Genomic DNA, 12,994 nt, shown 5'->3' with positions numbered 1-12,994 from the left:
GGGGCTCCCATCTTCCCCCCTTATGCTTCCGGGTCCGCGGACTCTGGCTCTGACTTGCCAGAGCCGCAATAATGTCGCTCCTATGCATGCGGGGCCCAACGATTACGGCACAGGGCTCTGAAGGAACGGCGGGGGTGGCCATTCCTTTAGAGCACATGCAGCAATGATGGTAAAACTTACTGATCAAACTTTACTTCCACTTTAAATTGGTTTGGTCCTTGATGTGTTTGTGGTTATTGGATGTATGTTGAGAGTAAATCGTCATGTAATATTTACCACTGACTAAGGGCCCTTTCACACGTACAGACCGTATGTCCGCATTTTCTTCCGTCCGTTTGCGGATGAAAACGGGACATACATGGGTCCCTATGTGATTACGGGTGTCAGCGGATGAACATCCGCTGACACCCATAATTTGTCCGCCTCCGCAAAGATCCGCATTTGCGGACGGAAGAAATCCTATTTTTCTTCCGTCTGCCGGATCGGATGAACACGGCCATACGGTCTGTGTTCGTCCGATCCCCCATAGGGGATAGCGGAGGAAACACAGGGCGGTCCCTGCACAGTGTGCGGGGACCGCCCTGTCAGCTGCCAGCTCAGAGGAGATTTTCCGGAAGATCCCCGCTGAGCTTTGCGGACACACGGAGCGGATCATTACTGATCCGCTCCGTGTGAAAGGGCCCTTAGGCATACATGATAAAAATGTATTCATGTACATTATTATGGGTCCACATAAATATGACCGAGTAGGAGGGCTGTTTGATATTTTTTTCTTGAATGAATAGAGTGCAGCAGATTGCTAAACTAAATCCAAAACACATTCTGCTTTTGCTCCCATCTGTGTGTCTGTAGTCCTTGGAGAGAAGGAATAATGGGACATTCTTGTTTTCCTTCAGTGCCTTTGAGGATTTGTAGTAAACAATTTGTGTCTGACAGGCAAGAGGTGTGTCTGCAGCTGAACATGGCCATGTGCTGTAACCCTGGGGAGGGGGGTGTGGTTGGTTCTTCAGAAGAAATTACCTCAGATATTGTATAGAGGGACTTGCTTGTTATGCTCCCTTTTTTTACCGGTGTTTAATAAATGAAAATTCAACATAGCACAAAAGGTATTTTGTTTTAAAAAATAAAATAAAATGGTTTTAAAGGCTGAAGCTTTTTTACCTATCTATGCTCGAAGGTAAAAAATCTTCAGTGTGCAGCTTCCCTCTCAGCCCCCCTTATACTCACCTGAGACACATCCCAAACCAGCGTTGTGCGTGAGAGCTCTCCCCGGTCTCTGCCTCCTCATTGGCTAAGACACAACAGCAGAAGCCATTGGCTTCCACTGCTGTCAATCACTGGTGGGGGGGGGGGGTTGATGTTATGAAATGCTTTCCAGGCTCCTGCAGGAAAAAAATAAATTATCTGCAAAAATATGTGCTTTCTTTTATTCTAGAAAAGCAAACTTATTAAAAAGTGTTTTGTGTTTATTAAAGTTAGCAGCTGCAAAAAGTAGTAAACATACACTCCCCTATCCCACGGTCCAGCGATGCGGCCGCCAAGACCCCCGTATCTCTCTCTCTCTCCTGTCTCTCGCTGGCATTGCAAGTTTGGGCATCCGGCTGTGACAGCTTGCGGCTTCACAACCAGGTGCATGCTGCGTCTCCTCAATGGCCATGAAATCTTTTGGTACCTGTGACGTGTCCCAGAAGATTGTTGCTGGGGAGAAGAAAACTTCTGTTCGAGTTACCTAGGTGGCCCCGCAGTGGGAGCAGGTACCTGTCAAAACTAGGTACCTGCACCCCCCCCCCATAAAAAAGACATGCCAAACATGGCATGTGAAGGGGGTAAGGAGTGCTTAAAGCAGAACTTCCACTTTTGGGTGGAACTCCACTTTAAGATATAGAGTTATTGCTATATAGAGTGGGGGCATTTTGCAAAACTGGAGCACACAGTATCTGGAGTAGCTGTGCATGGCAACCAATCGGCTTCAATCTTCAGCTTGTTCAGTTAACCACCTCAATACTGGTCAATTTCACCCCCTTTCTGCCCAGGCCATTTAAGTGTTCAGCGATTTCACAGTTTGAATGACAATTACCCAGTCATGCAACACTGTACCCAAATAATTTTTTTTCTCAAATCTCCTTTTTAGGACAACCCTGGAGAAAGCGCAGCTCCACCTCTTTTACAGGAAACACATGTAACCTTTAAATCCCTTCTCTTCCACCAGTTGTTTCCTCCGCCATGGTGGAAGCAGCATGAGGGAACCAGGGAGCTGCGTTCTCTCCAGGGTTGGAGGGGGCAGACACACCTTGTTTTTTGTGCTGCCCGGAGTGCAGCGACCATCCCAGCCCCCCCCATCTTAAGAAGGGGGTGCTTCGAAGTCCCCAGTCGCTCCTGCTCGGTGGAGCTATGGACCCACAGGAGGCAGCATTTGTTGGTACCTGGAGGCCGCGGATTTGGCTCTGGTGGTCGGGCGGGGGCTGTTGTTGATCAGCGGCGTATATCAGTTCCGGGTGACGTCATGCATGGTAACGCGGCTTCCTGTGGGGGCATGGCACTCCTGGTTCCAGACGCCTGGAACGCAGTGTCCAGGGGGGCGGGTCTTTCGAACGGCGCTTCTGTTTCCGGCCATAGTCGATGACGCGGGAACCGAGAAAATTGAAAAGCTCAATGCTTCTCTCTTGCACCCCGCTGCGATCTCTGCAAACATGGAGGAGAGACTGACAGCGATAGCGGATACAGGCGCCGCAAGCACCGGTCAGGTCCAGGTAAGAGGGGTACAGTGGTACCTTTTTTTTTTTATTCTGAACCTTTTTTAGGCTTATGTTTGTTGTCCAAGTGTAAACCTGAAGAGCCGTTTATCTGCTTTTCCTCTAGGGTTGTCGCGATACTAATATCAGTGCCAATACCGAGCATTTGCAGGAGTACTTCTGATACCTGGACACTCTGGGATGATCGGTGCCGGGAAAGTTATAATCGCTGATCTCCCTGTGTGGCTTTAAATATGCATATGCAGCTGGCTGACAGCTTAGGGGGAGACACAGTTTGGCCCAACACAGCAACAAATTGTGTATGTACAGTAGTTCAAAAGCTGGAGTTCTCTCTTAAAGTGCAAAAAAATGTAGAACTACTACAATGACCAACCGAACCAATGGCACAACTAGACAATTGGAACATACTAAGGTAGTCAGCCATACTATGTTGTATGTTCCAATTGTCTAATACCAATTAATTTACTATGTTCAACATGGTAAATGACTTGGTCTATGCTATGGATTTCTAAATACACTGCTCAAAAAAATTAAAGGAACACTTTGAAAATGTATCGGATCTCAACGGGCAAAAATCTCATGCTTTGATATCCTATACTGATATGGACTGGGTAATGTGTTAGGAATGAAAGGATGGCACATCATTTTATGGAAATGAAAATTATCCACCTACAGAGGTTGAATTCAAAGACACCCCGAATATCATTCCTGTTTTGGAGGTTGTCTCATTGTTGCCCATCTAGTGCACCTGTTGTTAATTCCAATTAACAGCAAAGCAGCTGAAACTGATTAACAACCCCCTCTGTATACACTCCTCCCCCTCTGCTACTTAACTGACCAGATCAATATCCCAGGAGTTCTGATTTAAAAGTGTTCCTTAAATTTTTTTTTTGAGCAGTGTATATTTCAGTAAAAGTGGCAGATTTCGCTTTAAGAACAAAAGTTCTGCTTTCTCACAGGAAAGACAGTTTCTCTACTCATCAAGAATGAGAAGAGCTAGACTGAATAGTCTCTCACTCTCTGTATTGGTGCTTGGGGCAGATAAATATCAAAGGAAAAACGTTGTTGCTGTGCCAGTACTCAAGGGGATTGTCGCTTCTGGCGATAGGCTGTTAGGCTAAAAAAATGTCCAGCTGTTGGGTAGCTGCACTTGTTGTGGCACTGCTATGGACTGGGATGCATTCATGTAAAATTTCTTCAAACATATCAGATATTGAAGGAGTGTGTTCATCTTCACTTGTATGCAGCTGTTTCTTCTCACTTTCCTCTGTGCTACACCTCGAAACTCCTTCACCAGATACTTCTACCACCTCCATTTGTGCCTGTATAATTTCCTGTGCACGCTGCCTTTTCTCCACATTAAAATAATGCTATTTAAACTAAGGATCTAGAACTGCAATGCAGTACAGAGGGTAGAACTATGTGTCTTGAAGCCGGTTGATAACAGCATCCAGTAGAGTAGTTTTAGACGTTTTTACGCCATGGTCTGTTTTTACCTCTTTTCCTAGAAAACACTTTATTGCAGCTATCAAGGGAATAACTTCAGCAATGGAAGCATTAGTTGAGCTTATTTCTTTTGTTAAGCCCTGGTTCACACTGGGCTGCGGGAGTGAAGCCGTGCGAGTTCAGCTGAACTCGCACGATTTCACTCCCGCCAGCAGTCCCGATTTCGGCCGCGATTTAAGAGACATCTGTGCATGTTTCTGCACAGATGTCTATGTAAATCGCGGCCCGAAATCGCAAAAAGTAGTACAGGAACTACTTTTTGAAATCGGTGCAGCGCCGCAGATGCGGCGTCGCACCGATTAGGACAGTGTCATTGCCGGCAAATGCCGCCGATTTGAGATGCGATTTCACATGTGAAATCGCATCTCAAATCGAAGGAAATCGTACCCAGTGTGAACCTGGGCTAACTGTTCAAATGGACATAGTTGAAAATAATTTGTCTCTTCTAACATCCCCTGATGTGCACTCAGTGTTGCCGGCAGCTCATAATCTGCAATGTACACAGCTAAAACACCCCTTTTGTTCAAAAAAAGTTGCAGCATATAGTAGGCGCTGTTCCAAGTAGTGGCTACATCTTGCTGCAGTCGTTTTGGTGGCATTCCAAGCTGTATCTGCAAAGCTTGTAATCTGGAATAAGCAAGTGCAGAATGCTTAGTGACCCACAATTTTTCTGCCTTTTGATACGATATCGGATATGGTGCGCTGACTCAGCAATCCTTCATTCACAGCCAATTGCAGCATCTGTGCCATAAACGGTATGCTTTTAAGGTTCACTGTCCTCCTTTGCCATGTTCCGCACATTATCTCGGACAGTCAAATGCACTTCAGAATTCTCAATGTGTCGAGCATGATTTTTAAAGCGCCAGATATGGCTGCTGCGGTATGTGATCCAACAAACTCGCATGCGTTAAGAAGGATGTTTTGCAATTAAAATTTGTCATCTATCCACTGCGCTGTCAGGCTAAGCATGCTCGTTTGACTGACGTCTGAACTCCAAATGTTGGTAGTAAAACTGATTGCTACGATGTCGGTAGTCATGAGCTCATTAACGTGTTTTCTAACTAGGGCCGAAACAACTAATCGATTAATCGATTATGAAAATTGTAATAGATTAATATTTTCATAATCGATTAATCGGCCAGTAACATAATGGGGTTAAATAAATAATTTTGGCCCTTTTATAGTACAAAAAAGCAAATCGCTACTGTAAATATTACTTTCACTGTCCCACAGTAAAAAAAAATTAACCCCTTACAGTAGAGATTATTTTCTCTTTTTGTACTTTATTTTTAACCCCATTATGTTACTAAACTTCTCAGGCCTGGGTTCACACCTCTGTTTTTTTTGGTGCTTTTTGCAGAAACACACTACAGTTCATTTACATGTTTTCCTATGGGACATGTTCACATCCATGATTTTTTTTTCAGCTGCTGCGTATTTGCAAAGGGCAAGGACTTTTTATTTTGTTTTTTTTGGTTCAATATACTTCAATGGAGAAGCTGCAGAAAAGCATGTAATGTGTTTTTGCGGAAATTTGTGTTTTGTAATCTGCCTAACAACAAATTGGCCCAAATATTTTTTAAAAATTCAATTTTTTTTAAGGCTATTATCCGAATAATCGATTAATCGAAACAATAATCGGCCAACTAATCGATTATAAAAATAATTGTTCGTTGCAGCCCTATTTCTAACACTGCAAAACAATTCAGGTAGACGAGTATCTGCAAAGTAGCGTCTGCTTGGTAGTAACGCGGCTCAATATGTTTCATGAGCCTATGGAACCCAACGTCCTCCACAACAGAGAATGGCTGGTTGTCTAATGCAATAAATTACATAATTGTATCTGTAATGGCACGAGTTTTGGGACTGTCACTTGCATATTTTCTAACCTTTTCAAAGACTGTGGCCACAGATGGTGTTAAGCCTGAGGCACTTTTTGAAAGTGGTACTGTTTTCTTGTATTCTGAATGCTGAACTGGATGACGTGTTTTCAGGTGGTGTATCAAACCTGTTCTTGAAAAATGCCTTGGTATTGTACCCCCTTTTGAAATTTCTGCTGCGCAAAGACTGCAGATTGCAAATTTGGGCTCTTTTTTAGAAACTTTTAAATATTTCCACTAGGGCTGTGGAAATTAAAATTTCCTTGATTAATCGTTAATTTTTTTGATCGATCAAAATTCTTTTGATCAGTACTAGTGGTGTAACGGATCGTAAATGATCCGTGATCCGACTGGGTCACCATATGCGGATCGGCACACCACGTGATCCGCGGAAGAAAGGCCGCAGCTTCGGCCTAGCTCCCGGAGCAGTGGCCATCTTGGTCCACCCAGCGGCGGCCTAGGGGATCCTAGAGCGGCACGCTGACGTCATCATCCAGCCTCAACTGCTCGTGTTCGGCCGTCTTCTCTGGTAAGACTAAGCAAGCATTAATCTTCCTATACAGTGAGGGAGATGTGGACCATGTTACAGTGGGGGAGATGTCTGTAGATATTAGTGGGGACTTTATATGGTGGTGATCCGTAAAATGTATGTGCGTTATAATTAAAATTAGTTGATCGATTTAAAAAAAACAATCAAACACGAAAATTTTAATCAGTAACAGCCCTAATTTCCACACTAGACATGGTCCAACTTTTGCTGGTAGCGCATAATAATGGCATAGAATGATCTATAGCGGGAATGAAATCTGCGCATGCACGATTTTCGACACCATTATCGTCAAGATTTCTCTCTTGGTAAAGTGCCAAAAAGGCAATTTTTCGGCCGCCGGAATTTCGGTGATCTCTAATATGTCTCATGATACATTTCCCTGTTCCTCTTTAGCAGTGCTTTGCATTCTATACATGAAGTTAAGAAAAACTTGTGTGCACAGCCCTCCCCCAGCTCCCCCCTAATACGTACCTGAGCCTCATCTCAATCCAACGATGGGCTCCCACAGCTGTCTTCAAACAATCACAGCCAGTGAGCCAATGAGGGGAGAGAGGGGGTAGGGCTGAGCTGCAGCTATGTGTGTGAATGGACACATGGAGCAGCAGCTCGGAAACTGCTTGCGCTGGGGCATTTGGCAGGAGTGAGGGGCCAGGAGCGCCGGCAGGAGCATCAGTGCTGCTCTGTGCAAAACCACTGCACAGAGCAGGTAAGTATAACATGTTTGTCATTTAAAAAAATCTGTTTTTAATATTTCTTTAATGGTTTGCCAAGAAGTTTCTCTGCTTCTAATAATGCATTCTTCTTATGTTGTAGTGGTGTTTTGGTGAGATTGTCGGGCTGTAACCATCCTGTGGTGATGAAAGGCTTGTGTGCAGAATGTGGTCAGGACTTGACACAGTAAGTAAACTCTTCTTTTTCCTGTGTTCAGACTTGCTTCATTATTTTCATTGTTGCATTTTAATTGGAACATTGTAAAGTCAAACTATTGAAATGTTCTCTAATGTTTAGCAAGCTTAAAATAATATTAGAGGTTCAGTTTTTGTTATTTAAAAAAATTCATACTTGCCTCCACTGTGCAGTTAGTTTTGCACAGAGTGGCCCCAATCCACCTGTTCTGGGGTCCCACAGTGGCTCCTCCCTGCATTAGTTGACCCCCTCTGGGAAGCTTTCTCCCAAGGGGGTTACCTTGTGGGCGCACTCCTGTGTTATACACTCGGCGTACATAGATGGCGAGTGTATGACTGGGCCCCGGCGCCCGCATCATTGGATTTGATAGCAGTGTGAGCCATTGGCTGCGCTGCTATCAGTCTATCCAATGAGGAGCTGAGAATCTGCGGAGAGAGCGACGCGGGATCGAGCCTACAGAAATTTGGGGCTTAGGAAAGTAAAACGGGGTTGGGGGGGGGGGCTGGTTTTTCATCTTAACGCATAGGATTCATTTAAGGTGAAAAAACATGTAGGTTTACAACCCCTTTAAATTCAGTTCAGTTTGTTTGTCTAATTACTTAGGGCCAGAGCCACAAAAGGGATACGACGGCGTATCTACTGATGCGCCGTCGTATCCCTGTTTCTATCTTTGGAACTGATCAACAGAATCAGTTTCCAATAGATAGGCAGAAGATCCGACATGTGTAAGGGACTTACATTGTCGGATCTTAGGATGCAGTATGCGATTCTCAAAACCCGGCGCAACGTAAAACCGCGCTAAGCACGTCGGGAAAATGACGTCGTGAGCATGCGAAGTACGGCTGGCGCGGGAGCGCGCCTAATTTAAATGGGACTCGCCCCATTTGAATAGGAACGCCTTGCGCCGGACGGATTTAAGTTACACAGCTAAAAATTTCTAGGTAAGTGCTTTGTGGATCGGGCACTTGGGTAGAGATTTTGCGGCAGTGTAACTTAAATGGGAATACTTAAGTTATGGTGGCTGGCTGTGGATCTGGCCCTTAGTGCCTAGCTAATTGGCCATTTGCGTGGCTGTAAAAATTCAACAGGTAGGCATCTGTGACAAGCACATACCATTCCTTTTATTGTATGGGATAATATTAAAAAAGTAAAAAAGGACCCGAGCTATGGGTGAACTAAGATTAAAAAACAATAAGAGCTGCTCCCCTAAAAGTGATAATGGCAAACTTTGTGAAATGTGGGATGTATGTTAAAAGGGGGCACTTAAACAATAAACAAGAATTATGTGCTATAGGCTACATTGTATATCATAAACAAACAAAAGTGCATAGTGCTCAATAATTAATTCATAAGTGAACAATACAGTGTCTAAGAGCAATTCATCAATAGACAAAGTGCATCAGAAAGACAGGATAATTAAAATATTAAATGTTTAAAATGTCCATAAATCCTTGTGAAGCAACTCTGGTCTTTACACCATCACCACTGCCAATGACTTTAAAAGACAACACCCGGTGAATAAGGGTAAGTATCCTACTCACCAGACCACCATGACCTCTTTAATTAAAAAGAAAGTTCAGGTGGAGCTTTGTATGATTTAAGGATCTGTGGTCTTTTGCTGGTATACACCAAAAGGATATGCCTGGGATCTGGTAATTACTCCACCGCAATGTCATTCAGAATAAAATGAAGAAAAGCAGGGCCATAGCGTAATACAGTTTTTTTTATTAAAATGAAATGATTGAAACCGCAAGCCAAATGGCCATTAACTTTAAAATGTGCCTTTCCTCGGCACTGGAGGTAAACCACATCTATCGGGTAAGGTTGCGAAGCAGCTGTCTCCCTTGCACTGTGGTGGATGAGCATGCTTTCCACCGCCTGGGTATACAGGAACCGGAAGTTCAAACGTGACCGGGATGCACCTCGGCGTATGTTTTGTCGTCGTCCTCAAGCGTCCCGGTCACTAGGCAGGTTAGGTTTTTATTTCCCCAGGTCGATTGCGATTTTTCTGATCCGGTGACACATTCATACTAAAGTACTGGAGCCATCTAGTGGATTATGGAGATGGCTACAACCACGGAACGAGCAGGCGCAGCTAGTCCTGCAACTCACCTGGCAGACAACATGTATAATAGCAAATGCATGTAAATATATCAATGACAACAATGTTAAACATATTTAAAGGCTAAATGGTAAAAATGTAGCAAAAACATGGGTACTAAATAATTTTAGCCAAACCCCTTATTTGATTATTTGATTGAATGAGTGTTGCACCATCATCTATACATGGTGCAACACCGATCAAATCCTTCCTATAAAGATATAATAGGGTAAATACTTTATACATGGATGGACTAATATTTAATTATTTAAATCCTCAATGGAGCAACCTCTATTTTAGGCCAGCAGGTTGTAAAGTGTCTAAATTATACAATCATTTAGTTTCATCCTGTGATGCTACTTTTTTTTTAATGGGTTCCTCTCCAGTGTTTTTTTTTTTTGCTTCATCTATCCCATGAAATGTTTAGTACTGTGGGGTCCCTATTGTGAAATAGCCTAAATGGTTAGGTACACTGCTTTGGGAAGCCATTTTTAATTTTCGCTAGGTGTTCATTAATTCTAGTGCGTAATTTTACATGTAGTTCTACCTACATATTGCTTAGGGCACAAACATATAACATTTTCAGAGTCGCCAGTGATTAGTGACTTAATTTTAAATTTGTGTTTGGTTACTACTGATTGAAAACTATACATTTTCCTTTTTGTTCTCTTGGAGGTTTTACATGCTTTGCACCTAGTGCAATAATGGAAACCTTCCCTATCGAGGAAGGTAGAAATGGTTTTGGGAGGATCAGGGATCATCTAAATTGATTCTTATCAGAGAGAGGTGCATGTTTCAATTTTATATTATATTTTCTCAGTATTTACAAGTATCTGATGGCCCTGGTGCCATTAAAGTCCCAATCATGGATGATGATTTTCAGTAATAAATTCCTATGATGTTAGTACCTGTAAAATAATATACACAACCCATTTGGCATTTCTGTGTCTTTGGGCACCTCAATAGTGGGATACCTTAACAACTTGCTCTGTAATGTCTGCTGTGTCCAGACTTTCTGTTGCAATGGCCCGTACTGCACCTTATTTTATATTTTACTGGTTTTAACAGGATAGCTGTTGGAGCCAAGGTACTAAGAAATATTAACTTGGTTTTTATCACTGTGAAACTTGAAGCTTGTAAGCTTTTATTTTTATGTATTTTTTTTTTTTTTTTTAAACCCCAGTAATGATCACATACCACAAAAAGAAAGCTCTATCTGTGTAAAAACAATTGCAGGTGGAACTCGAAAAATTTGAATACCATACAAAAGTTCATTTATTTCACTAATGCAACGTAAAAGGTGAAACTAATATGAGATAGACTAATTACATGCAAAGCAAGATAGTTTAAGTCGTGATTTGTCATAATTGTGAAGATTATGGCTTGCAGCTCATGAAAACCCCAAATCCACAATCTCCGAAAATTTGAATATTACATGCAATCAATATAACAAGGATTGTACATAGAACAATATTGGACCTCTGAAAAGTAGAAGCTTCTATATGTACTCAGGAACTTGGTTTGGGCCCCTTTTTGCAGCAATTACTGCCTCATTGTGGCGTGGCATGGAAGCTATCAGCCTGTGGCACTGCTGAGATGTGTTATGGAAGACCAGGATGCTTCAATAGCGACCAATTCCTCATTGGAATGGCTGAGTGCCCAATAGCAAGTGTCTTTCTATGGGGGTACTTGGCATGGGGGATGGGCCAGGAACACCAGTGGGGGGCCTGAGAAGAGGAGGCTTGGGTGGAGGCGACGGTGGAGCGGAGTGTCGCTTGACAGTGGAGCAGGTAAGTGTATGTATGTTAAAAGCCAGCAGCTATGCTTTTTGTAGCTGCTGACTTTTGATAAACCTAAAAAAAGGCTGGAACTCCACTTTAAGCACACAAAATGCTGTAGTGCTCTGTGTCCCATCGGTGTCCATGCTTCCACCTCCTGGGGGTAATGGTAACGGGTCCACACTCACCAGATAGACTGGACTCCATTTCCCTTATAGCTAAAGGAGTGAGTCTTGCTTGTAGGTCACTATGGAGGACCTATCCCAGTGCGATCTCCTTCAGGTTTATCCTCCTATCCCAGTGCCATCCCAACAATCTCCTCCAGATGGGGTCTCTATGGTGGATTACCTCCAACTATGTCCTCCTGTTTTCAATTGTCCAACGGCAATAATGAGAGAAAGGCTTCTCATAGAGTGAAATCCCTTGCTTTATTTAACTACTTAAGACCCGGACCAATATGCAGGTTAAGGACCTTGCCCCTTTTTGCGATTCGGCACTGCGTCGCTTTAACTGACAATTGCACGGTCGTGCGACGTGGCTCCCAAACAAAATTGGCGTCCTTTTTTTCCCATAGATAGAGCTTTCTTTTGGTGGTATTTGATCACCTCTGCGTTTTTTATTTTTTGCGCTATAAACAAAAATAGAGCGACAATTTTGAAAAAAATGCAATATGTTTTACGTTTTGCTATAATAAACATCCCCCCAAAAAAATATAAAAAAAAAAATGTTTTCCTCAGTTTAGGCCGATACCTATTCTTCTACCTATTTTTGGTAAAAAAAATCGCAATAAGCGTTTTAACGATTGGTTTGGACAAAATTTATAGCGTTTACGAAATAGGGGATAGTTTTATAGCATTTTTTTTTCTACTAATGGCGGCGATCAGCGATTTTTATTTATTTTTTTCGTGACTGCGACATTATGACGGACACATCGGACAATTTTTACACATTTTTGGGACCATTGTCATTTTCACAGCAAAAAGTGCTATAAAAATGCATTGATTACTGTGAAAATGACAATTGCAGTTTGAGTTAACCACTAGGGGGCGCAGTAGGGGTTAAGTGTGACCTCATATGTGTTTCTAACTGTAGGGGAGCCCATTGCTTTCTGCAACATTGCTGGGTGTTAGAAATAATTGTTTTATAGCCAATTTGGAATCAAATGTACTAAAAAAAAAAGAAAAAGAAAGCCCTGTTTGTTGCAGTGTGCCCTATATTGACACTATAAAGCTGGGGTGTTTCTTACGTTTTGCATGCACTTTATTTGGAATTGTTGGTCTCCTACTTAGTCTCTAATTTTTTTAGGTTACAAAACAAGAATGGCAAGCAGCAGGTGCCGTTGTCAACAGCTACTGTTTCCATGGTTCACAGTGTCCCAGAACTCATGGTCAGCTCAGAGGTAAGCTGCACTACTGTTTAAAACCTAGGGGGTCTACAAAGTAGTAAAGAGGGAGCCCTGAAAGAGTTGCTGCTGTCTCTCCAGTGTGAAAGCCCCAAGGGTTTTCACACTGAAGCGGTGC

The 12,994-nt window shown here is 42.8% G+C and overlaps 1 protein-coding gene across 2 annotated transcripts in view; it reads left to right on the top strand.

The window, feature by feature from the left end:
• Positions 1–12,994, top strand: part of CTDP1 (CTD phosphatase subunit 1) — a 160,159-nt gene that overhangs the window by 10,391 nt on the left and 136,774 nt on the right. For both annotated transcript variants that reach the window (XM_040353848.1, XM_040353849.1), the window contains exons 2-3: positions 7,503–7,586; positions 12,780–12,873. In XM_040353848.1, the coding sequence (XP_040209782.1) occupies positions 7,503–7,586; positions 12,780–12,873 (178 nt within the window). The remainder of the gene's footprint in view (positions 1–7,502; positions 7,587–12,779; positions 12,874–12,994) is intronic.

The sequence above is a fragment of the Rana temporaria genome, chromosome 5 (genome assembly GCF_905171775.1).
Source record: "Rana temporaria chromosome 5, aRanTem1.1, whole genome shotgun sequence".
NCBI classification, from domain to species: Eukaryota; Metazoa; Chordata; class Amphibia; order Anura; family Ranidae; genus Rana; species Rana temporaria.
This window is presented reverse-complemented; position numbering and strand designations above follow the sequence as displayed.